The sequence below is a fragment of the Monodon monoceros genome, unplaced genomic scaffold (genome assembly GCF_005190385.1).
Source record: "Monodon monoceros isolate NGI ecotype Baffin Bay Population unplaced genomic scaffold, NGI_Narwhal_1 Super_Scaffold_17, whole genome shotgun sequence".
NCBI lineage: Eukaryota > Metazoa > Chordata > Mammalia > Artiodactyla > Monodontidae > Monodon > Monodon monoceros.
In genome coordinates, this window is record NW_021703773.1 from 18,273,252 (window position 1) to 18,300,821 (window position 27,570).

The 27,570-nt window shown below is 37.5% G+C and overlaps 1 protein-coding gene across 1 annotated transcript; it reads right to left on the reverse strand.

Moving 5' to 3' along the window:
* Positions 1 to 777: 777 nt before the first annotated feature.
* Positions 778 to 14,307, reverse strand: FRG1 (FSHD region gene 1). Its single transcript, XM_029226347.1, has 10 exons — positions 14,158 to 14,307; positions 13,972 to 14,049; positions 11,835 to 11,905; positions 7,443 to 7,568; positions 6,581 to 6,638; positions 6,124 to 6,238; positions 4,758 to 4,862; positions 2,613 to 2,704; positions 2,006 to 2,116; positions 778 to 876 (listed from the first exon to the last, which is right to left on the reverse strand). The coding sequence occupies exons 2-10, from the start codon at positions 14,031 to 14,033 to the stop codon at positions 840 to 842; spliced, it is 777 nt and encodes a 258-aa protein (XP_029082180.1). The 5' UTR covers positions 14,034 to 14,049; positions 14,158 to 14,307; the 3' UTR covers positions 778 to 839.
* Between the last annotated feature and the right edge of the window lie 13,263 nt (positions 14,308 to 27,570).

Below are 27,570 nucleotides of genomic sequence, written 5' to 3' on the forward strand. Positions count from 1 at the left end.
TCCAGTGGTGAAGTCCAGGCAACTGGTACACAAGCTGGTTTGGGAACACTCACAGAGTTAGGTGACATCCTGAATACTGTTTTCAGGAACTCAGAAAGAGACAGGCTAGGAATAAAACTGTCTCAGCATAGCAGACCTCAGCAATGCTTACTGTCTGAGCCTCTTTAATAGCTCCCATCCCATCCCACACGTGAGGATGAAAGCATTATATAAATACATATCCATTGTGGCTAAACTGTCCTAAGTAGGGAATTTCCCCAATTTTACTCTTATCCTCTGTTCTGAACCTACTCGCTCTTTTGTAAAATGTTTCCTGTTCCCATCCCACTGCTTAATACCCAATTTCTTTCTCTCTGTGCAGCCCCCTTGTCCTAATATTTGTTTGGCTTGTGTGTGATTTGGGCAATATTTAAGAGGTAGAATCAAAGCCTTGCTGACTGACTGGATTGGGAGTTTCTAATTTCCGTTTAAAGGTACTGATTAGGCATCTATTGTACTAAGAAATGCAAAGTAAGACTATAAAGCAATAAGACAGCTTCCACAAGCTGCACAAGAAGCATCAGTTTCACAGAGTAGCACTTCATGCTTTATGACAGGAAATCCAGAAAAGAAGAGAATTCTGTGGTACTTTAAGTGTGTACTCTAAGTTTCATTTCCATGTGAAACACCAGTTGACTAAAAAAGTACATCCATGGAGAATCTCAATTAAACTTGATTAATCTTGGTTAAATCTAGCAACTGGTTCAGCAGTAATTCCATAACAGCCCAATAATTCTGTTAAAACACTTCCACTGATTTTTTTTATTCAGAAAAAAATAAGACAGAAACAAAAATCCTGGTCATTTGCAATATCTATCAGCTTTCAATTTTGCTCTCCTGTTTAAACAAAAACAAATAATAAAAATTATGTAGAAACATGTCATATATAGCCAACTGCTACTAAACATAAACTCATGCTCAGAAATTGTGCTCTCAATTTTGGTTATTATATTACCACACTGCCTATATTAAAATAGTTTAATTAAAATTTTACTTTTCAATTTTATGTTTCATACTACATGGATTTTATTCTTACAAAAAAAATCTTTTCCTGATCTTTAACTCATGTTGCTTAAGGGCTTTTTAAATCCATAACAGCGATTTTAATTGCCTCTGAATTTAAGCATGCCCTAAGCTTCTATTTAACAAGATGGCAATGTTGTATTTTCATAAGTGATAAAAGTTAGAGGACACAAGCCTTACTCTTTTTTTTTCTTTTTTTGGTCATACGCGGGCCTGTCACTGTTGTGGCCTCTCCCGTTGCGGAGCACAGGCTCCGGACGCGCAGGCCCAAGGGCCATGGCTCATGGGCCCAGCCACTCTGCGGCATGTGGGATCCTCCCGGACCGGGGCGCGAACCCGTGTCCCCTGCATCGGCAGGCGGACTCTCAACCACTGCGCCACCAGGGAAGCCCTAAGCATTTTTTAAATGTTGTAAATCTAGGACACTACTTACCTAAATAGGAATACTAATAAATAAACATTAATAATGTGCTATGATAAATATCCTGCACACATCTGAATTCAACTTAATAAAAGTGCTTCAATTTTGTTATTCAATTTTACACTTAGAAATTTTTAAACTGATTTTTATCTCATTTTTGGAAAGCTGTACTATAACAGAGCTCACTGAATTTTGAAATTAGTCAAAGAATTTCTTTCTAGCCCTGGTTCTAATAGTTATAAAAAGTTGATGGTAAATAAATTTATGAAACAGTTTCAGTCAGACCTGAATTTCTTGCAATAAAATATATTAGCACTTGGAATCTGGCTATTTCCAGATATTCTTTCTTGGTGATCTTTTCCCAGAGTTATGATGTCCTTTTAAGGTAATACCACCACATTCAAAAATTAAAAATAAAGACAAAAATTTGAAAATTACAGTAATTAAAAAAGAACATGGGTTTATATACACTACTTCTATTGGCTACTGAAAATAGTTGGAAATTATTAAAAATATGCCTACCTGTCCAGAAGTGTTTCATGCAAAAATCCATCTTTCCGGGCCTTTTTAAGAATTTTACTGTCTTCTTTACTTATTTTAAGTTTGTGGTCTTGGAAGCTCTGGAATTTCTTTCTGTTAAGAAAATATCTTTCTTGAAAAATATCTCAAACTTTGATTATACATGTTTACTGATGAGCTTAAAATATTTTTAAAAGTTTTTTGTTTATTTAAAAAAAACTGTTTTTCTTACAACTTTTCAACAACAAAAATGACTTTAGTACCCCACCATCAAAGAGGCAGTTGTTTGGATAGCTCTACAAATTCAAGATTTGGAATATTGGCTGGAGTCTCCTGTGTCCTGGCAGCATTTGGTTGGCATTATGTACTGACAATGACAGACACTCTATAGAGTAGGGAGAATAGATTAACTCAAGTGATTTGAGCATTGAAAGCTAGCAGGATGATAATTACAAAAACTGAAGCCTTAAGAGAAGCATTCAGTTTAGTGCTCTGTCCTAGAGTCTACATTATGTTGTCTCTGCTTGTCCTTCAGGTTATTTTATTTTAGGTGCCTTGAGAAGCATCTCACTGCCAAATCTACAGTTCTAAAAGGAAAAAATATACGTACACATAATTGATTTCACACTGTTTAACATTTCCTTTGTCTTCTTCTGGAATATCATCTTTTTTCTTAGTTTCTCTTTCAGCACAGGATCTAATCTGGATATTGGAGATGAGAACCCAACAGGTTACACATTTATCTTCCCCCTGCTCCATCTTACTTATTACAGAAGAACATTCTAGGTGATTTCTTATGCAAAAGAAGAAGACAGTTAACTTAGCAATTAGATTCAGAAAAAGACAGATTCTAGATATGTGTTTTTATTTATATATATAATTTATCTAAATAATTGCTATTATATGTTTCTTTAGAGCCCTTACATCAGAAACACTGAAGAGAAACTTATTTGAAAAGCATTTTACAGATCAGATCCCACTAAGCCAATTAGGCAATCATTTAACTAATTTAATTTTGGCTGCAAAAGTAAATACAGTAGGATCAAATTATCCTGCTATTTAGTGTTCATTTTATAACACTGGAAGTTTAAGATAGTAGCTATTTTACTATGCATAGGATATTACCAACATATTAAAACTTTTAACATAACACAATTTGTTTTCATCTAATTGGAATCTATCCCTTTTAAATCCTCCTTATACTTTCATCAGTTTTGACATATACTTACTATCACATTCCATAAATTAATTGATACAGATATAGCAATTAGGATCAACTGAGGGGGGTAAGAAGAGGACAGAATTCAGGGCCATGAAACTGGCAATTTGCAACCCAAAGGACCCACATTGGAAAGGGATCTCTGTGCCTTACAGCACAATTCCAAGATTGCTTAGAAACTGGTGAGCAGTAGGCATGTGCAAATAATATGTGTGTGTTGGTTTTGGCTGGAGGAGTCCTAGAAGACCTGGGGAAATTCTGGGCCAGGTCTGTGACACAATACTGCTTTTGGCAGGAGGGAATGTGTTCTGGTAGATAAGGCTAGGCTATAAAGGTGGATGCTGACACAGACTAGCAGAGCCTGCAACGTAAAAGGCAAGGTGGAAAGAGTCCTGGATTATCATTGCTCAGAGCTTTCAGGTACCTGACTAACCAGACAGACCCAGGGATATCTGACAGGTACTTCATATAAAAACGGTTGTAATTACTGATAAATATAGCACAGTGTTTTTTTATTTCTGTAGATGTGCAAAGTACTGCACATACATTTGTACTGCTTATCTTCAATAATCATACTTTTATAATGTAATCCAGATAAAAACAATTCAAGCACGATACAGTAAAATTAAATATAAATAAAATTAAAAATAGATGAGTCAGAAATCCATCAGCATTTTTCTAATGACTGCTTCCTGAGAAGCAGTGTGGTGTGGAATGTAATTTCTAGAGTCAGTTGGGCCTGGGTACACATCCTGTCTCCACTTTATCTGTGTGACTTCATGAAGTGACTGATCAAAACAGTGAGGATGTAGGGAAGGTCAAAGGTTGTTTCCTCCTCTGTAAAGTTAAGATAACCTCACAGGAATACTATGAAGATAAAAGACAACTATGCATGTGCCTCACTCAGCAGAGTACCTGCAGCTACTTGCTGTAGTTTTGTTTATATAATTGAAAAATATTATGACTAATACTTTTTAAAATATAACAAGAATATCTAGGTTTTAGATTTAAATTTTTTGAGATTTTGGCTTTTGAGAAAACTATGGAAGATAGACCGAAACTTCTAATTCCTGAGCTGTCTAGAATGGTATTTTTTTCTCCATCAGGCAACTCCAAATAATGAAATGAAGAGTTACTGGTATTAACATTCTTGTTTAAAAAGATTAGTGATATTTTTCAAGGTAAAAAGAATACTGTAAGACTGTAAAACTGAGGATTATGAAAATCGAGAACATTTAAAAAATAACATCAAATATATGACACAGAATTTAAAACAAAACATATGCAGATACTTGATAGATGTGTTTAAATTATGCTGATAGTAGAGAAAATATAACATGGATTTTTATGCTTTATTTATAAGGATTAAAGCCACCTTAGAAAAGGCTTTTTTCCCTCGTTTCTTTAAGCCTTCCACTCTGGCCCTCACTAATGCATTACACACAGCGAATCTGGATCAGATTACAACATTTTAAAGAGAAGCAGTCACATCATACATGTGACATGTATTAGTCTATAGAAAAGTCTCATGATTACCTTTATCATTTCTTCTTCTCCTGCCGTTTTACTTTTTGCTTCTATATCACCTGCTTCATTGCATCTAATAAAGCAGCTATTTGAGGCCAGTAAAGCCATTTTCCCCTAAATGAACAAAATAATAAGAAATAAGTTATGAGAATACCTGTGAAAAAAATTCTTAAGTCTTGAGACTAAATTGAATTTTTCCCATGTCTAAAAGTAATCAGGAAAAATAATGTGAAGAAAACCTGGAAAAATAAAAAAAAATACAGAAAAGAAAACCAAAATCACCTATAATCTTACTACTCAAAGATAACCACATTAAATATTTTTAGTATATTCTATTAGTAGGACTAAATTCTAACTGTATGGAATAGAATTATTTCCCTTGGCTTCAGAGATTTATTGAGGATATAACTGATTTAGTGTTTTAAAAAGTTAGCTTTAAAGACAAAAAAAATTATAATAGTAGTGTTTTAAATTTTTCTCCATAATTAGAAAATATAAAAACATATCATAGTTGATTGAAGTATAATCAACTATACTTCAATAAAATAAAAAAAAATGCAGAGAAAATATATCTCATAAAAGCTAGCCTTCGATGCCTTTGAATTTATTGCTCAGAACTTTAAGAATCAATGTCTGAGGGACTTCTGGGTATAGGAAGAATTAAATCTTCTATCATATCCAGTTACAAAAGTGCTAATAACATGGATTTGACTTAATTTCTTATTTGAGGTGGTAAGGGCTGGGTTTTCTGTCACCTGGATGACTTTTGGTAAGCTTGGATGTGGCTGTATAGTCTAAGGTGATTTAAATCTGTGCTGCTGATCTTTCTGCTGAGTACCTTTTTGTAACAAAGTTTTACTTGTTACATCAGGGACTTCTAAGTCTTTCTTTCATTTAAATTTAAAATTTTAAAACTTAGTGTTTTTCCCCAAAATAAAGTGAAATGAATGTCCTCAAATTCTGTATAACTGGTAGTATCTGACTTATCATCCTGGCCTTATCATATGTTGGTGTTTTCTGTTGATATAATGAAAAATATCTATTCAGTTTCTTTGCCCATTTTTAAATTTTTCTTTCTTTTGCTATTGAATGAGTTTCTTATATAATTTGGACATTAACACCTTGTCAGATATATGGTTTGCAAATACTTTTCCCAATCCATAGCTTGTCTTTTCACTTTGTTGATTTTTTTTTCCCCTGTGTTGCACTATTTTTTGAGCTCTTTTTAAGGTTATGAATTCATGTTGGTTTTAAAAAATTTAATGCATTATTGCAGTCCACTTTTCTCGGTTTTTCTGAACATATGTTCTCAATGAATGTTAGAGACTTTCCCATTCACTGACAAGGAACTTTTATAAACAATAAGAGTACTTACATCTTGAAAGACTGGTTCCCATTGTTCTCTTGGTCCAATTGCATCTGAACGCCCAACAACAAGTCCATCTGAATTTATACCTAGGTATTTTCCATAGCCAGATTTCAGGGCAATTCTTCAGATCAATAAAATAGATCAATGTTAAAAACGGAGAGAAAGGAAATTAAATATGGAACATAAAAATAGTATGTGTGTGTATAAAAATTCAAGACTAACCATAGTCCAAATGTTCAAAAGCCATGTGTGGCTAGTGGCTACCGTATTGGACAATGTAGTTCTATGTATACGATTTAATATTCTACTTTCTTAATACAAGTATTATATAATACCTTATATAGCAAACATTTTCCAAATTCATTATTCTTCAAAAACACTACTTTTAATCGATATATAATATTCCATTACAATGTATCATATTGTATTACAGTGTATTAATTATAGTTCAACTCAAGCTTACCTGGAATCAGACAATTTGACAGCTGTAAACTGCTCTGGAGGACTAGGACCCTCATCAACTACAGGAGAAAAAACAATTTGAAATAAATTTGACATTTCTTATAAATATACATATAAAGATACTCTTTAGCTTGAAAGAAGTAGCTCTTTTAAAAACAAACATAAGAATATTATATTATGATGTAATTATAATACAGTATTCATAGTATCAAGAGTTACTTTATCTTCTATATAACTCATGTTTAGTTTTACATACTTAACAAGATAGGTCAGCATGATGCTTATTTAGTCACTTCCAAGATACTATCTCTTTGTATTTTAAAATGCAGTCAGCACATAGACAAATAAGCACTTAATATTTAAAAAGCTAAATGCTTTAATTTATTCAAGGGATGGCCATTCAGACAAAAAGCTACTGCTTTTTAATCTTCTGATTTCTTCGTATCTCATTAGTGCTTCTTCCCATAGGCTAAAAGGAATGAGAAAACTTTAAATTATTAACAGTTATTTAATGCTCCAGATTAGTTTTGGCAAAAGGTCTAAAGAATAAAGGAATTCAAACCTTTGACTCAACCAGGTTTTCTTTTTCTTTCTACTTATTATTTCAATTATTCATATTGTTTTTGATTCCCATGGATACTCTTCTGGAACTATACAGAATGTTTTCAAATGCTTATACTGGAAAGAGGGAGTTGCCAATAACTGGTAAATAGTGAAGAAGGAAAAAAAATGGAAGAGTCAAATCAATGGATTCATTCCTTTGGAATATATTCGAGATTTGTTAGAATTTGGCCTAAGTGAATGAATGTTATAAAATATATACTGTACCCTTTTCCCTCCCATTGCTTCTACCAGACACAAACCTTCTTTATGTGGAGCTCCCAGTGTAAAAAGTCCATTGTCAAGTGCATGTATGTAGGTTCCTTTATCCATTTCAATCGCTATGGTTCCTGAAATCTCACCAAAGTTTGTTACTGTCCACCAGATTCCTAAAAAATAAAATCAGTAATTTAAATTTATGTTCTGGATTTGACAAAAGGTTCTTACTTGTTGCTGTTGTCATTATAACATATTTAAAATTTTTATTTTGTAGTTGTAAGAATAATACAGGGAGATCTCATATACCTTTTAATCACTTTCTCCCAATGGCTAACATCTTGCATAACTATAGTCAGTATCAAAACCAAATCCATGAAACTGATACAATCCATGAAACTTATTCAGATTTCATCACTTTTACACACACTCACTTGTATGTTTCTATGCAGGTATGTAGATCTAGGTTACTACCACCACAGTCAAGATTAGGTTCTTTTAAAATGTAAAATAGCAGTACACATGAAGGCACAAAATGATATATAGAGAACAGACTCTCTCATATCAGCCTCCAGTCATCCATGACTGGTTTCCAGAGGCAATGACTACTGCAACTTGTTTCTTATGTATCCCTCCAGATTATAATTACAATTGCTAAGACTGAGGTCAGGGAGCTTATTACGTATATTTTCCTTCTAGGAGTTTTATGGTTTCAGGTCTTACATTTAAACATTTAATTCATTTTGAGTTAATTTTTGTGTATGGTACAAGATAGCAGTCCAGTTTTCCCAACATCATTTATTGAAAAGACTGTCCTTTCCTCATTGCATATTCCTGGAATATGCATGGGTTTATTTCTGGGCTCTCTATCTGGCTCCATTGATCTATGTGTTTGTTTTTATGTCAGTACCATACTGTTTTGATTACTTTAGCTTTATAATATACTTCGAAATCAGGAAGTGTGATACCACCAGCCTTGTTCTTCTTTCTCTATATCGCTTTATTTGGGGTCTTTTGTGGTACATATAAATTTTAGGACTGTTTGTTCTACTTCTGTGAAAAATGCCACTGGAATTTTGATAGGAATTTCACTGAATCTGTAGATTGCTTTGGGGTTAGGTTAGACATTTTAACAATATTAATTCTTCCAATCCATGACCATGGAATATCTTTTCTACATGTCTTCTTCAATTTCTGTCATTAATGTCTTATAGTTTTCAGTGTACAGGTCTTTCACCTCCTTTGTAAATTTATTCCTAGGTATTTTATTCTTTTTGATGCAGTTTTAAATGGGACTGTGAATTTCGCTTTCTGATAGTTCATTATTAATGTATAGTAAATGCAACAAATTTTTGTATATTCATTTTGTATTCTGCAACTTTACTGAATTCGTTGATCAGTTCTAACAGTTTTTTGGTGGAGTCTTTAGGGTTTTCTATATATAATATCCTGTCATCTGCAAATAGTGACATTTTTACTTCTTCCTTTCTGATTTGGATTTCTTTTTCTTGCCTAATTGCTCTGTAGGACTTCCAATACTATGTTGAATAAAAGTGGCAAGTGTGGGCATCCTTGTCTTGTTCCTGATCTAGAGGAAAAGCTTTTCACTGTTGAGTACAAACCTAAATTGTATCCAATTTTTGTTGGGTCTGATAATGAGATAGTGTTATGTATTAAAAGAAAGAGCAAAACAGAAGGAAGAAAAGAGAGAAAGAGAGAGACTGATCTTGTAAGAAATGCACATTTATGTGTATATGTATAATGACTTAGTATCTGTTATTTATTTTAAAATTCTCCAGAAAAATGTATGCATGAGAGATTATCTCACAGTGGGCATGTGTGTAAATGAAACAAGACTGTTAAAATATTGATTATTACTAAAGCTCAGTGATTCATTATATTCATGGAAGATTCATTACATTCTTTTCTCTACTTATGTATTAGTTTGAAAATTTTCCATGATAAAACATTTTTAAAATTGAGTTAATCACACTGTACAAAATTATCTATTCAGCTAAACAGGTCAGGCTCTTCATAACTAATAAAAAAATTAGTAAAAGTTTAGCTTAAATGAAGCTGGACCTTAACTAATATCATATACACATACTAACTCAAAATGCATCAAAGACCTACACGTAAGAGCTGAAACTATCAAGATAAAACTCTAAGAAGAAAGCATATGGGAGAAGCCTCATGACACTGGATTTGGCAATGATTTCTTGGATATGACATCAAAGGTACAAACAACAAAAGAATAAACAGACAAACTGGACTTCATCAAAATGAAAAATTTTTGTGCATCAAAGGACACTATCAATAGAGTAAAAAGACAACCAGAAAATATTTGTACATCACATATTTGATAAGGAATAAATATCCAGGATATGTAGAGAACTCTTAAAACTCAGCAACCACAAGAAAAGCAACCCAATTCAAATGATGGGCAAAGGACTTGAATAGGCATTTCTCCAAAGAAGATATGCAGATGGCCAATAACCACATGAAAAGATGCTCAACATTACTAATCATTAGGAAAATGCAAACCAAAACCATAATGGGATACCACTTCATACCCATTAGGATGGCTATTATCAAAAAAAAAACAGAAAATAACAAGTGTTCATGAGGATGTGGAGAAATTGGAACTCTTGTGCACTGCTGGTGGGAATGTAAGATGGTATGGTGGTTTCTCACAAAATTTCAAATAGAATTACTGTATATGATCCAGCAATTCCATTTCTGGGTCTATACCAAGAAGAAATGAAAGCAGAGTCTTGAAGAGATATCTATACAACCATGTTCACAGGCAAAAGGTAGAAGCAACCCATGTTTTCATTGATAGATGAATGGATAAACAAATATGGTATATACGTACAAAGGAATATTATTCAGCCTTAAAAAGGAAGGCAATTCTGACACATGCTACAACATGGATGAACCCTGAAGACATTATGCAAAGTAAGACAGTCATAAAAGGACAAATACTGTATGATTCCACCCTTCTGAGGTACTTAGAGTAGTTGAATTCATAGAGACAGAAAATAGACAGAAAATAGAATGGAGGTTGCCAGGGACTAGGGGGGAGTAAGGAATGGGCATTTATAATTTAATGGGTGCAAAGTTTCAGTTTTGCAAGATGAAAAAAATTCTGGAGATGGATGGTGGTGATGGCTGTATGACAATGTGAATGCACTTAATGACACTGAATTGTACAATTAAAAATGGCGAAAGCGATAAATTTTGTTATGTATATTTTACCACAATTAAAATAATTTAGTGAGAGCTTTACATAATTTATTTCTGACTTATAGCTGTAATTGTTTTCAGTAAAAAAAAAAAAAAAGCTTTACTCAGAATCATTATCAGCATCCTATGATCATTAAAACTTTCTTAAAAATGTAATAGTTAATGATTTTAAATTATTTGTATTTTATATGTTCTGTGCCATCTTGACCAAGTACACTTAATGTTGATTCTCCCCAAATGACCTAGATTCAATATAATTCTCCCAGAAAATCCAACAGGATTTATGGTAGAAAATAATAAATTGTAAAATTTATATGGAAACGCAAAGGATCTAGAAGAGTATAAAGAAGTATAGAAGTATAAAGAAGAAGTATAAAGTTGGGAGATTCACACAACCTAATTTCAAGACTTTATGAAATGACAGTAATCAAGACAAATATATCGCTAGAACAGTAGACGAATCGATGGAACAGAGTCCAGAAATAGACTTAACACATATAAAGTCAATTGATTTTTGAGAAAGATACCAAAGCACTTTAATGGTGAAAGGAAAGTCTATTCATCAATGATGCTGGGACAACTGGATATCAATATGAAAAGAAAAGAGAGAAAGAGAAAATAATTTGTAAAATGTATTTGGTTAAATAATATTTATTGGGCTTCCCTGGTGGCGCAGTGGTTGAGAGTCCGCCTGCCGATGCAGGGGACACGGGTTCGTGCCCCGGTCCAGGAGGTTCCCACATGCCGCAGAGCGGCTGGGCCCGTGAGCCATGGCCGCTGAGCCTGCGTGTCCGGAGCCTGTGCTCCGCAACGGGAGAGGCCACAACAGTGAGAGGCCTGCGTACCACAAAAAAAATAAAAAATAATATTTATCTATATTAGGCCTTTTTTAAAATGATATATCAGAATCTCTGGGTTATTAAGCAGTGTAATGATTCAGAGAACCATGTTTCTTCTCTCCTGTGCTTTCTCCTGATGATGAAGAAAAGGCCTCAGCAATGACATCTACTGTGCTAGAGCATAAAAGCAATCTATAACTATAAGTAATATTTGAGCACTTTAAGACAAATATGAGTCGGTCATAAATTCCTTCTACTTCCTTCTTACTACTTATCCCTACTAGGAAAATAATTTTAAAGGGATCTCAACCAATGTTAACTTTTCTCAGAATAAGGTATACAAAACTGACTCACCAACAATATCAAGTTGAATTTCTTCATCTTCTTCTCTTTTTCTCTTCTTCTCTTTGCTCTTTTTCTTCTTACTATAGGAGATAATTTATATAGATGAGTTTAAATATATTGATTTGCCTACTGTCATATGATGGAATCTTAGAAGACTCTTTTAAGATGTACATTGATATATAAATTATTGATTTACAACGATATACATTGATATGCCCTCTTACTTCTAATCCTGAGAAGTCACTTCTGATCCTGTACATACTGTGTTACAGTTAAGAGAACAGACTCTGGAGCCAGACTGCCTTTTAAAAGCCTGATTCTGTCATTTCTTAGCTCTGTGATTTTTGGAAAATTTACTTAATCTCTCTGTAAGTCAGTTTCCCCACCTACACAGTAAGGATAATAATTTAACCCAACTCTTAAGGCTGTTGCGAGGATTAAGAAAATGTGTATCTTCATACATTGCTCATGAAAATGTAAAATGGTGCAGCCACTTTAGAAAAGAGTTTGGAGTTCTCAAAAAGTTAAACGCAGAGTTACCATAGGACTTAACAATTCTACTCCTAGGTATACACCCAAGAGAAAAGAAAACATATGTCTGCACAGAAACTTGTATTAAGAATATTCATAGCAGCATCATTCACAAGCGCCAAAAAGTGGAAACCCAAATGTCCATGAACTGATGAATGGATAAACAAAATGTGTTGTATCCATACAATGGAATATTACTCAGCCATAAAAGGAATGAGTACTAATATAACATAGATGAACCTTGAGAATGTTATCCTAAGGAAAAGAAGCCAGGTACAAAAGGCCACATATTGTATGATTCCATTTATATGAAATATTTAGAAGAGGCAAACTGATACAGACAAGTGGATTAGTGGTTGCCTGGGATTAGGGGATGAGCAGAATGGGGAGTGACTGCTAATGATTGTGGGGTTTCTTTTTGAGATGATGAAAATGTTCAGCAACTTGACAGTGGTGAACCTTGTGAATATCCTAAAAGGCACTGAATTCTACTTTAAAAGGGTGAATTTTATAGTATATGTATTATATCTCAATAATTAAAACCCAGAGTGACTTTAAAAAAAAGTTAATATGTAGTACTTAGAATAGTTCTTGGCACACAGGAAGTGCTATGTATGTGTTAATTATATTGATAGTTGTATCACACTTGTTTGTATTTTCAAGTACACTTGTATTTTCAAGACACACTTGTTTGTATTTTCATCACAAAATAAGCTTTCAGAAGCTAACTCTCCCCTCCCTCCTATGAATTCAGACAGTAACAGTTTCACATGTATTCAGGATAAATTCTTGATGCCAGACCCCTAGGCAGAGTTCTCAAGTGCAGTGGCTTCAGTTTGCTCCTTGACACTTTCCTTCCATCTCTCATAAACGTACCTAAAACTCTATCAGACCAGGAGGAAATGCTCAACATTTTTGTGAATAATCAACCCCGAGCAAATATAGCAGTTAAAAACGAGGTGGAGGTATGAGTGGGCAGATATCTTTTCCTAAAAATCTAATACTCATAAATCACCACTATAACTTCTTCCTTGTATTTGGCTCTAGTTACTTACTGTACATATTATCTCACTTAATCCTCATAATAATCCTTTTAGAGTATCATTAATCTCTCCCAATAAACGAATAAATGGAAGCTCAAAGATATTAACGTACCTGCCACAAATCACAAAATTAGTAATTAGTGGAGTCCAGGTTCAAACCCATATCCTTTTCAAAATCCACATCTACATATTGCATTAAAAGCTAATTTTTTCTAGGTGGGAGGGAGACAATGTTGAAAATAATTATTCCTAATAAAGGAAGCTACTGTTATAACCTACACTATCACACTAATACAGACCCACCAAGCATAGATCTGGAGGGGGGGGCGCTCATCAAGGGACCCGAACTTGTGGCTCCTGGGCTATCGGTCCGCCCAGCTAGGGCGAGACTCCGGCGGTGCGTCTCCGAACCGGCGCCGGGAACTGAGTCCATCTCGGCAGGAGGCGAGGCCCAAGGGCTGGGAGCCTGAATGACAGCTCCCGGCGGCTTCCACAGCCTAGCCGCAGGGAGAGGAGAGTGGAGGGTTGTCGGAAAAGAGGGGCAGATTCTCCCGCACAAACTCGCGGTTTACCTCTTTGCCTTGGTTCCCTTGAGCACGAGTTTGGTGGGCTTCACGTAGGAGTATTCGGCCATGGTCGCGGTGACGCTTCTGTATTAAGACAGGGAGCTGGCTCAGGGCAAGATACGTGAACTGGGGCAGAAGCGGGCAAGGGAGGCACAAGAGTGGGGATGGAGTCCAAACTCCCTGAGAACTTACGCAGCAGCGGAGTGGGCGCGTTTCCCCCGAATCCCTGGCCTTTCTCTCCCGAATAATGAGTCCCAAATAGAATTCTACTTCCTGTTGACAGGCTGGGGCTACGGCGACCGCAGAGGGCCTAAATATACCAGCGTTCATTTGCTCCGTCCTGAGAACGGGAACCTTAGGGCCTTTCTAAGCGAGGAAACTGGGGAGACGAGCCTTCTGGTGAATGTGGCGGGTCTCACAGCTCTGCTCGGCGTCTTGAGCCACTCTGGAGAGAGCCGCCTGCTAGGTCTCGGGAGGAGACGATAGTTAGATCAGAGGGTGAAATAAATGACTCCGTCAACCCTCCGGACTCTGCACAGCAGACGGGTCCTGACTGCGCCCCGCGGCCGAGGGCTGAGCCGGCGTGTGGGAGCGGGGCGGTGGGGGCGCTGGGTAACACAGAGCGCGTTACGGGGCCTTGGACGACGTCACGAGCCATCTCAATTATGTAAACGTTTATTGTACTGTTTTAATTAGGGAGACTCGAGTAATGTACAGGAAACAAATAGGGAATAAAATAAAAGACAATTAAGTGCCAACATTTGGGCCGAAGGTTTCACTAGTGCTGCAGGAATTTGGGCGGAGGTAGAGTGGGAGGGTGACCTTGGAAACTAATGTAATCAGAGAGGTCTTTCCATATAGGGGGGGTCTTGAGAGGCTTTCACAACTTCAATCACCTGTTCCGATCTCATCAGTTTGATAATCCACCTCCCTGATTCCATTTTCTCCACCTTCCAAACCGTCCTCTGTAGTGCTGAGTGATCTCTAAATAAATCGCTGATCATTATTCCCCTACCTAAAATCTATTAAAGGGAAGCCTGTTGCTTTCTGGAGGGAAAATCCTAGCATCACTTAGTAAATTGGTGATTGTGACCTCTTTACCCACCACTGAACCCCTGCCACCTTAATTCCAGTCACACAAAATTATTGGAAATGTTGGAGAGCTCTGTGTTTGCTTCTGCTGCCTAGAATGCTGCTTTAGACTCTTACCCACCCTCTTCATGCGACCCTTTTTTTTCAGCCTTTAAGACAAACTCAGGCTTCGTTTTCTCCAAAAAGCCATGTTTGAATGACTTCCTCTATTTCCCCAAATAGCCTTCGTTTCTCACTCTGTAGTTTAATACTGTGCTTTTTAAACGCAGGAGCCATGGCTTATTTATCCTTGTTTCACCTACACCTGTACCCAATGCCTGCTTCACAGTAGACCTTGCCTAAATGTCAGTTAAAATAGTAAGAGTCTAAATCCTGGTGTGGGATAATGAAGAGAGTGGAACAGAGTGTGACTTGACTAGATAGGAGGGGTTGTGATAGAAAAACACAAGTAGACATATTGGATGGGTAAGGAATAGCAGGCCATTGGAAGCCAATTCCTTATTTATTTATCAGCTGTCTCTGCAAAGACACTGCTTGGTGATAGGAGAATACAAAAGATGCTTAGACTCAGGGCCTGATCTTAAGGGCCTTCATCTAAATAAATAATGTGCAGTGAGAGGCAGTATAACACATAATTAAGAGTGTAGCTTCTGGAGACAGACTGCTTGGGTGGACAAACCTTGCTGTCTTCGTAAGTTAGATGACATAGTCATTTAACCTCCACATAACTATGTTTCTTCAGCTATAAAATGGGATGATACCTCCTAGGGTTATGATGAATATTAAGAGAGTTAATATAGGAAAATACTTTTAAAAGTTCCTGATAAATAGTACATCATAAATGTTAGCTATTATTATTAGATATCAAAGTGCCCTGAGAAAGATATAAACAAAATGTTGTGGCAGGATGTGGTGGTGACATGTTATAGGAGTTTGTGCTTCTGTCTTGCTCTAGGGATCAGGAGAAGATAAATAGTCAAAGTGGCATCTGAGAAGGGTCTTGAACAATGGGTAGGGTTTTGATAGCTGGAGATGGGTGAGGATAGGCATGTCTGATAGTGGCAGCAGTATTAGCAAAGGCATAGAGATAGAAGAGTAAAGAGCTTGTGTAAGGAGCAGTGGGCAGCCCTGTTGTTTGGAGCACAGGGCATGTAGATTAGAGTGGTGGGAACTAGGATTGAGAAGGCAAGTTGGGGTCATTTTTTTTAACTTATTTAAAATTTTATTTTCATAAGTTTATTTATTTTTGGCTGCTTTGGGTCTTCATTGCTACGCACGGGCTTTCTCTAGTTGTGGCGAGCAGAGGCTACTCTTCCTTGCGGTGCATGGGCTTCTCATTGCGGTGGCTTCTCTTGTTGCAGAGCACGGGCTCTAGGTGTGTGGGCTTCAGCAGTTGTGGCGCGCGGGCTCTGTAGTTGTGGCTCGCGGGCTCTAGAGCGAGGCTCAATAGTTGTGGTGCACAGGCTTAGGTGTTCCGCAGCATGTGGGATCTTCCCAGACCAGAGCTCGAACCCGTGTTCCTTGCATTGGCAGGCAGATTCTTAACCACCGTGCCACCAGGGAAGTCCCTGGGGTCATTTTTTGGCTGAAGAATTTTTTTTTTTTTTTTTGCGGTACGCGGGCCTGCCACTGCTGTGGCCTCTCCTGTTGCGGAGCACAGGCTCCGGATGCGCAGGCTCAGCGGCCATGGCTCACGGACCCAGCCGCGCCGCGGCACGTGGGATCTTCCCGGACCGGGGCACGAACCCATGTCCCCTGCATCGGCAGGCGGACTCTCAACCACTGCGCCACCAGGGAAGTCCCTTGGCTGAAGAATTTGCATGAAATCAGTAAGCACTTTAGAGTGATTAAATAGTAGTGGGGTGAGATGAACAAAGTGGTATTCCAGGACACTTATTCTGCAGCAGTGGGTATGATGGGTTGTGTAAGTGACGCCAGGATTCTCCCACTCAAGCCATAGCTCTTTGTGACATAGAAAAAAAATGGAAACCAGTTTGAATATTAAAGAATCCTTGGCAATATTAAACTCTTGATTCCTGCTGGCACCACAGAATCAAGACAGGCCCAATTCAAACCTAACTCAAAGCAAAACCATGACAAATGGTTTACTAGATTAGTATCCAGTCTAGTTTGTAGAATCTAAGACGATGCTTTGTACTGGAATAGAGATAAATTCATGACTCTCCCTTCTAGTCCCACCCTCTGTTTTGAAGTTAAACAGCCGCTTTTTTTTTTTAAATTAATTTTATTTTCAACTCCTCCAGGTTTCTGTGGGTTTCAGGAGTCACATAAGTCCTCTAGGATCTTGATGAATTGAGGAGGTGTGAGTAAACATGTTTTTAGCAAGGGGAGAAATTGGAAATTCTGTTAACATATTTTCCATTAACATTGCCAAGTTTTCAAGGTTATTCAATGAGAGGGATCCTTGTGCAATTTTCCAAGCTTTACTGACCTTAAGAATCGTTGCAGGGAATTCCCTAGCGGTTCAGTGGTTGGGACTTGGTGCTTTCACTGCTGTGGGCCGGAGTTTGATCGCTGGTCGGGGAGCTAAGATCCCACGAGCTGCGCGGTGTGGACAGAAAAAAAAAAGAATCACTGAAGATATTTTTTAGAAACACTTACCCCCAGGCCCCTCATCTAGAGATTTTTATTCAAGAAGATCACTGATGGGACCCAGGAATATGTGTTTTTGGTAAGTGTCACAAATGATTCTTAGTGGTCAGGCAAATTTGGGAAACATTGACCTAGAATTTACGTTTTCATGACTGGCAGCTGGAGAAGGTTGTTCCCCAAACTTCTATCTTTTCTGAAAATTAAATATTTAGTTTTTAAGAGGAAAATTTTTATAGCTAGATACAATGTTTATACACATACTATATGTATTGTACTATACTGTATCTTTTGTCATTTGTATACTTAAAGATGGGTAAGAATACTATGAGAAAAATTAGATATTAAATGAAAAGAGAAGTGTATGGAGGTAGAGAATAATGGGAGAGGTGTGTTTATTGCTGTGCAGGAGTAAAGTCCAAAATGATAGAAGTCTGAGGTTGCAAATAGCACTTAGTAAGGTGCAAGAGCTTCAAAATCATTTCTGAAATCTTTGATGTTCAGTTGTAAATGGTGACTTGGGACTAGATTTAGGGGAGAAACCAATTATGCTTTAAAGTGTTCTTGTAAAAAGGGCTTTAAATGAAGGAAAATCCTTATATTTACTTGAGTTAATTTAAATGGGAAGTTTTTAACAAATTACTAACGCTCCCCTTCTTAAAAATTTTCATTTGAAATGAAAATTTGAAAAACTGATGTTTATGCTCTATTAGCATCCTTATGCAAAGATTTAACAACATATTTTACATTTCCAAGTTTTTATTTCTTAATTTTTCTGGAAGGAATTGTTTTACCTTGAGTTTTTAAAAGCAAGGTAAAACAATTTATTTTGACAAGTGCATATGGTACATTCTTCCCCAGTGTTTTTGTGGCAAAAGATTAGGTTTAACAGTGATTGCAGTATGAGAGCAGTGGGTCCAGACCAATTTCACTAACTACTAAAATTGTGTTCTGTTGTTTGGACTAAAAGAAAATGGAGGCAAAACATATAGATCTGACATGAAAACATCGACTGTTCTACTCTCTGTTTCTATGAGACAGTACACACACACAACACACACACACACACACACACACACACACACACATATATATACCACATCTTATTTATCCATTCATTCATAGACAGACATTTAGGTTGTTTCCATCTTTGCTATTGTGAATAATGCTGCATCGAACATGGAAGTGCAGATATCTCTTTGAGATACTGATTTCCTTTCCTTTGGATATATACCCAGAAGTGGGATTACTGGATCATATGGAAGTCCTATTTTCACTTTTTTAAGGAACCTCCATGCTATTTTCTACAGTGGCTGCTCCAATTTACATTCCTACCAACAGTGCGTAAGGGTTCCCTTTTCTCCACATCTTTGCCGGTACTTATTATCTCGTCTTCCTGCTAATAGTCATTCTAACAGGTGTGAGGTGATATTTCATTGTGGTTTTGATTTGCATTTCCCTGATGATTAGTGACATTGAGTGTCTTTTCATATACCTGTTGGCCTTTGGAAAAATATCTATTCCGTTCCTTTGTCCATTTTTAATAGGTTTTTTTTCTAATGAATGAATTTCTTATATATTTTGGATATTAATCCCTTATCACATATATGATTTGCAAATATTTTCTCCCACTCTGTAGATTGCCTTTTTAATTTGTTGATTGTTTCTTTTGCTGTGCAGAAGCTTTTTGGTCTGTTGTAGTCCCACTTGTTTATTTTGCTTTTGTTGCTTGTGCCTTTGGTGTCACATCCAAAAAATTATTTCCATGACCAATGTTGAGGAACTTTTTCTCTATGTTTTCGCTTAGGAGTTTTATGTTTTCAGGTCTTATATTTAAGTCTTTAATCATTTTCAGTAGAAATATTTAACATTTCAAGAGTGTTATGTAGGCTATCATGAGCACATCTTCTAAGGACCTAAGCTGGGACATTCTGGACTATACTCTTTATGGATTTACCCCTTCAACATGTAACATTGTCTAATATACACAGAAGATATATAGAGTACAAGATGACAGGACAGGAGATATATGACATTCTACCACATTCTATCATTATTTTCTCACTTATCAAAGCATCTTCTTTTTTCTTTTTTTCTGTTGACACATTACTAAGCAGAGCCCTATTTACTTGTGCTGGAGAGAAGGAACATTTAAAATACATGTCTTAGAGAGAGAGGGTATGAAGAAAGTGGTTTCAAATAGGTTGATGACATTGAAGGGTGCTCTTTGTAGAGAAGTTAATACATAATTCCCACAATATGGATTACTTCCCCATATGAGGGAGGCCTGGAGTAGAGAAATAGTTTCTGGATTTTGCAACACAGCTTGGGTGTGGGGGATGGGAGATGATCAATCAAGTATTGTCCTTAAGAAATGGAGTAGGCGGAAGCTACTTCAGAGAGTATGTGCTTTAAAGCGTCAGGTCTCAAACTTTTTGGTGTCAAAAAGTTTATACTCATAAAAATTATTGAGGACCCTTTAGAAGTTTTTTAAAATATGGATTATATCTATCTATATTTACCATACTAAAAATTAAAACTGAGAAATTTTAAAAATTATTAGAAAATAGACCTATTACGTGTTAACATAAATAACATTTTATTAAAATTGATGAGAAGAGTGGCATTGTTTTATATTTTTGCATATATATCTTTAGTGTCTGGCTTAACAGAAGAGATTTTGGTTCTCCTATCTGCTTCCACATTCAATTTCTTGTGATATCACATACCGGGCAGCTTATGGGGGACTCCAGTGTACACTGGGGAGAAGATGGGGGTGGGAGAGGCAAGTAACATCTAAGTACTGTCACGGAAAGGGTTTTGACCTTGCAGGCTTCCTGAAAGGGACTCAGGGCCTCCCAGCGTCCCCTGGACCACGTGAGCACAGAGTAGAGGGTAAGTTCAGATGAGAAAGCAGCCTTTGTGGAGGGTTTTGTTGACTGGCAGGGAGAGCGGGGTTAGGGAGTGTGGAAATGAAGGTTGTGCTCTTCTTTCCTTTCATTTTCCTTTACACTCTTGTTAGAATTTACTTTTTAGATTACAGTATTGCCAGAAATTAGGAATTGTATGAATGGACATCATTGATACTGCTTGATTAAAGACTTATTTTGTCCATCTTCTAAGTTTTTGGTGCATTCAAAGAAGCTTTCTGTCTCATTTTTTCCCACACCCCAATTTGGAATTTATAAAGTGCCCTTGAAGGTGTATTTAGATGATGTGTCTCCCTGAATACACTTTGATATCACTTATAAATCTCTATAAGCATTGCTATGCTGTCCTTAAAATACAAATATGACACTATTCCTCATGTAGGAAGGGCTACAGAAACCTAAAAAAATGATATTTTTAATACAACCTGATGCTACTTGAACAAAATGTGTCTACTTTCTTATGTGTCCACAAGGTGCTGCTGTTTCCCTTCTAATAACACAAGGCAGCTGCTCCCAAGAACACAAGGTACTCAAAAAATTACTGCTGTTCCTATTCCATAATTAGTAAGTTTTCAGGGTGCAATTAGGTTTGTCCCATAGAAGAAACGTGTAGGGTTTTTCTTATAGAAACATAATTTATGAGTTAGTCTAAAATTTGGCATTGTTAGAGTGAAGATTTCTCTTTTTTCCTTATAATTTCATTTATAATAATTATATTTTTAGTGATATTAACGGCTTCTTAAAAACATCATTATATTATACACCCAATGACTGCGAAATCATCTGCCTTGAAGCACAGCGAAATCATTAATCGGCAAACTGGGTCTGAAATGGGGCCATTTTAAGAAAGCTATTTACACTCTGATTTTCAAGTTGGTTTTTTTTTTTTTTTTTGAAATTAAAACATTTCGAAAATGTACTAACTCTGATTGTTTTAAAAAAGTAATGGTTCTTTTTATGGTAAGGAAATAAATTGAACCGCTCTGTTGGAACGTGCAGAAAACAAATCAGCATTCTTTATAAATAGATTTTACTGCTGTTTTAGAAATTACCTAAAGTGCTTTTTAGGTGATGGAAAAATGAAATCAGCCTCTGTTTGCACTGTGCATGCAGCATATTTGCTGTGTCCCTTTCAAGAGGATTACGGAATGTTGGGGGTCAGGATTCTCAAAAAAGAGAATTCTAAGAAGTGGCAAAATGAGAAAATGAAAATAAAGCAAGCCTGGTTGTTTAATATATATACTGATGGAGTTGAGGGAAGACCCTGGACTGGGAGCCAGCAGATCATGTTCTGACTTTGATGGAGTCATAGGTGGACCCAGCAGGCCTGATATTCGGTGAAGGCCAAGGCTGACTGGGAGTCAGGCTGACGGGCATTGGAACAGGGAGAGAGGCCACTGGCCAGAGGTAATGGCCAAATGTTCACTGTTCAGTGCTCAAAGCTAAGCAGGGCATTAATGTGCATTCTGAGGGCAAAGTTGATACCAGAATCCAGACTTCCCAGCTGAATCCAAGACCTCAGTCTGACGGGCAGGATTAAGTAGTCTCAGCGGTCCAACAGAACCCACAGAGGTGTGCTCTGCAGATGTTGGCTGGCGAGCAGCATGGAGATGTTTCATTCCACTTAGTAAACATTCTTTGATAGTCTAAGCTTGACAGAAACATCCTTCAGGAGCAGAGACAAACTCTTCAGATTTGGGTTAGAGGTCCGGCTCCTTGGAGCTGTAGCCCTAGAGCTTATATTTCAAGGGAGGAGAGAGGAGACAGCATCTCAGGATGGTAGGTGACTGCAATTAAACTGGATTTTTTAAAAAAGAGAATTCTTATGTCTTAGTCTGCTTGAACTGCATAACCTATTATCATAAACAAAAAAACACTTACTTCTCTCAGTTCTAGAGGCTGGGAAGTCCAAAATTAAGGCTGGTCTGGTCAGGACCTCTTCCTGATCTGCCAATGGCTAGCTTCTCGTATCCTCATATGGCAGAGAGAGCTCTCTTTCTCTTCTTATAAGAACATTAATCCCATTATGAGTTCCTCACCCTCATGACCTCACCTAAACTAAATTACCTTTCCAAAACCCAATCTCCTAATATCATCCCATTGTAGGTTAGGGCTTTCACATACGAATTTGGGGAGGACACAAATATGTAGTCCATAGCACCTTAGCTAATAAAATCTAGTCCCTAAAAGAGACGTAAAATTATGACTTGACTTTTGTCCAAACTGTCAGTCTGGATTTCTTAAAAACAAACCATACTTTACTGTTTCATCTAAAGATTTATTCATTCTTAATCCATTATATTTACAGAATTTTTAAAGAGTTGCATACATGAGACTTCTAATAGCTTTATCATAGGAGGCTTTATAATATTGTAGGTAAAAGCATGTGCTTTGAAATCATACAGTAGAATTTATGAACAAATACACACAAAACCCTATTGTTGGCTACTCTTACTGTTCTAATTGTGCTGAGGAACTAAATTTTTTTTTTTTTTTTTTTTGTGGTACGCGGGCCTCTCACTGTTGTGGCCTCTCCCGTTGCGGAGCACAGGCTCCGGACACGCAGGCTCAGCAGCCATGGCTCACGGGCCCAGCTGCTCCGCGACACGTGGGATCTTCCCGGACCGGGGCATGAACCCCTGTCCCCTGCATCAGCAGGCGGACTCTCAACCACTGCGCCACCAGGGAAGCCCATGAGGAACTAAATTTGAGAGACTTACCCAAGGTCACACAATTAATAAGTGGTATAGCTGGAATGTGAATCTAAGTCTATTTGATTCCAGGACCTATTTACCGTTCTCCTACAATGCTTTTTAAGACCCAGAGAATGCTAACATTCTTTCTTTTGAAATCTCACTTCTTTCTGGGTAGGAGCTTTATTGATCTGTGAATAGGGTACCATAATACAGACAAAAAATTCTTTGAAATCTTTAATATTTGCGGTGAGATAAGGAACAGTTCTGTGGTATTTTCAGTGGGTAAGCATCATTTGAACGCTCTCTGTGCACCAGCTCTGTAAGAAGTAGAGACATTTCTGTTGGCCTGTGGAGGACAGAAAGCCCACAGCTTCTATTATACCTTCCCTTTTACTTCATCTCCATGAAGATGGACTTCTATAGTTGGTCAAATTCAAGGATCTTTTATGAGCCACAGCTAGAGGTAGAACTTTCCTAACTCTAGGTTAAGATTTATGAGCAAGGTGGAGAGCTAACTTAGCTTGCGACTACTCCTTTTGGGAGAAAGTCTAATCATTTCTTTTTTGGGGGCCCCCTTTGCTCCCCCAAATGCTGCATAAGACAAGTCTGCATTCTAATCCTTTGGCAGTAGAGGATATCCGCTCTCTTTCACTGAACGCACAACCAAAAACAAACAAGAAAAACTAAAACAAAACCTAAGCAAGCTCCCCTGGCTTCCTTGGGACTACACTCTCTCTGGCTGCTTTCCTCATCCTCCTCTCCGACAGGTGTTCTGTCCCTTTCTCATAAGAGAGTGTCCAGATCTAAGACTTGGGCCTGGGCTTTGGGAGAAGTAGGCGGGAGGGGTCTGTGGCTTGCTTTGGCACCAGACCAAGTTAGTAACAGAGTCCTTCCAGCTTTAAGGTCAGCTCAGTAGACCTCTCTCTGTGTTTGGGGAAAATCTCCAGGTAGCAATAAAGTGTTATTTTCCTGTGCTTTGTTTTCTGTACATATGTATCTATCTTAGGGACATCATGTGGAGATTTGTTCCTTGGCCAAATACCATCCTCATCACTTCCATTATGGCAAATTGTATTACCCTGTGGAACTGAAATCTAAATGGAGATTCAGTGAACAAGTATAGTGAGAGAATTATGTTATGGGGTAAATCCTTTAATGTCTTCTTAGGGACATTGATTATTTTCTCCCTTATTCATCAAGTTCTAGGCTTGCATAAAAGTGATGTTTTGGTCTGAGGCAAACTTCCTGATTGGTTAGCAATAAATTTGACTGCCTCCCATAGGACTGCTGGGAACTATCTCTTGTCTCAATCAGAAATTCCACTATTTGGAGATGTGAATTGGGAAGGCTATTAATATTTATTGAGTACCTGTTGTATGCTTAGCACTATGTTCAACATTGGACATATTAAATAATTTTGAATATCTTCACATTCAACCCTCACAACAATACTCTGATATACATGTTATTAGTCCCATTTTAGAGATGATAAAACTGAGGGTCAGAGAGACTAAGAATCACACAGCTAGGAAGAGATGGTGCTGAGATTTGCAACAAGTCTAATTCTGAACCACCACGTTTATGCTGTCTCTTCACTAGTAAGTTCTTTGATTCCTCAAAGTCATTAGTCTTCAGGAATTAATCCTCAGCTGTAGGTTTCACAGGGAGGAGCTGCCACTTTAAACTTTGTGGCTAAAAGTGCAGATTTGGAACCTGGGGAGAGGCACAGGGGAGGGTTATGTTGATAAACTTCAGGTATTGGGTTGGCCAAAAGTTTCTGCAACAGCTTACGGAAAACCCGAATGAACTTTTTGGCCAACCCAATACCTTGTGGGGCTCTGAAAGACTGTCTCCAAATTCTCTGTCCTGTTGGCTTTTCCATATTAGTTCAAATGTCATAAGTCTCTCTTTTAGGTTAAATTAAGGAAAATTTCTAAAACACTAAAAAAAAACCAAAATAAAGGACTGAGAGAGAGATAAAAAGCCAACTCAGATCTCATACTTAGGTCCCAGAGTTTTGTTCAACCTAAAACAGGCCTTGGTTCAATTTGAAGAAGGCAGAATTGAGCTTGGAAATCTTTAGCAAACCCGTCAGGGAGCAGGCGGGGTCTGGGGGAGGATGGCACTGGTCATCTAGGGAACTGGGCCCCTTTGGATTGGCCAAAGATCACAGAACTCAACTCTGCTTTCTTCAGGTGTTGCTCGGGTTTGCTGGAGCTAACAGAGCTCTGAGAAGGACTGCTCCATGGCCTGAGCATGGGTCCTGAGCTGCCTTCCCTCATCAACATTTTGGCTGGTGGCTCTGCCCTCAGGGGCAACTGGCCTGGCTTTCTTGATCCACGCCAGAAAACTTGCTTTGAAGTAGTTTGGAAAGCTCCAAAAGAGACGTGCTTCATGGTATTGGTACTGCTGCCAAAGAGAAAAGGTTCTGCTTTTCATCAGCTGTTTACTCCAGCAATCTGTATCTCTCTGACACCTACTGCTGATGGCCCTGTTATGCTGACATACAGATAGTGTAGTTGAGGGTGAACGACAGCCAAGGGTCCTGTTCCTCTCAATTCCAGCCTGGGCTAGAAACAGACTTAGGATGTTCTGATGCTTGAATGCAGGTAAGCTGGAGATCTGCGGCGGCTCTTATAACATGAGGCTTGACATTCTTTATCGTTTCTCCAGATACAGGAATTGGCAGGGCTTGAAAAAGAATCACTGGCAGGAAGTTCATTTTCTTTACTGCTACCTCCCCAGCCATAAAACTAAAAGCTTTTTACCTAAATCATGTTTGATATCTCATGGGAGTGGGAGATATTTCCTTCAGAGTTTTTCCCAATTGGAGTTTAGTCCTAGGGATTTGCTAGTTTTAATAGTCTGTTTGAATTTGAAAAGCTTTTCTAATTGATGTTTCTCATATTCTCTGCCTGCCCCAGAAGACTTCTGATTTTGTGTCTTTAGGTTTACCCCACTCCCCCCTGCCAAATCTCAGATTCCTGAAAGTAAAATCCTTTCATTTTGAACTTCATCATCCTTCACTTAATTAGAACTTCATTCACCTATTGTGCTAGGTTTAATTTCATCCCTTCAAAATAACCTTCCTCTATTTGAGTTTTCTCTATTTGACCCAGAGCTATTTCATTCTTGCAAATAAGCAGAAAAGGGAACCTCTCCTTGTATCTGGTGATTTGTGTAACAAAACATTTTGAGGTGCTGACTCCCTGATTTGTACTTTGTTAATGAATAAAAATCTTACTAAGAATCTTCTAATTTTCAAGATTTAAAAGTATAGTAACTGACATTGTATCTAATTCAGTCTACATTTCCAGTGTGAAATAGTGTCAGGAGCCCTGTGACCTAAAGCTGACAGTGGGACTAACCCGCTGTGTGACCTCAAGCAAAACACTTCATCTTGCGGCTCCTTTCTTCATGTGTAAAATGTAGATAACTTGTCTGCCCCACTTAATTCACAGGGCGACTGTATTAGATCATGGGTAGCCAGGTTTATTGAAAATCATAAAGCTTTACAATTAGGTATGATATTATCTGTAATTTATAAGTTTCTGCAATCCTATGACCCTAGAGGAAGTCCCTCTTCTGGTAAAAGAACCCTCTACGGAATTTCTACAGGATCCCTGGGTCTCTTCTTTCCTTGGCTTTCAGGGATTCTGTTGTTTATCACTTTTCCATTTCTCATCTGCATCTTCAGTCTTTCTCCTCCTTGATGTTTTCTATCAGCATTTAAATATAAATCATAGAGAATGAACTTACGGTTACGGGGGGGGGAAGGGTGGAGGGAAGGGATAGTTAGGGAGTTTGGGACTGACATGTACACACTGGTATATTTAAAAGGAAAACCAACAAGGACCTACTGTATAGCACAGGGAACTCTGCTTAATGTTATGTGGCAGCCTGGATGGGAGGGGAGTCTGGGAGAGAATGGATACATGTATATTTATGGCCGAGTCGCTTTGCTGTGCACCTGAAACTATCACAACACTGTTAATTGGCTATACTCCAACATCAAATAAAAAGTGAAAAAAATGGGATCAATATTACACACAGAATAAACATAAAGACAAAAATATATAAATCTTTCATTCATATGTAAGGTATTATCTTCCATCTTAGAGAGAGCCCTTCCCTTGACTCTGTATGCCTTTCTAGCTACCAAGCCCTCTCTTCTCTCCCTTCATGGCCAAATTTTCCTCAGGAATATTCCACATTTACTGTCTCCTCTTCCTCACTTTCCTTTCACTCTTTATCTAGGCCAGCTGGTTTTCACGTTC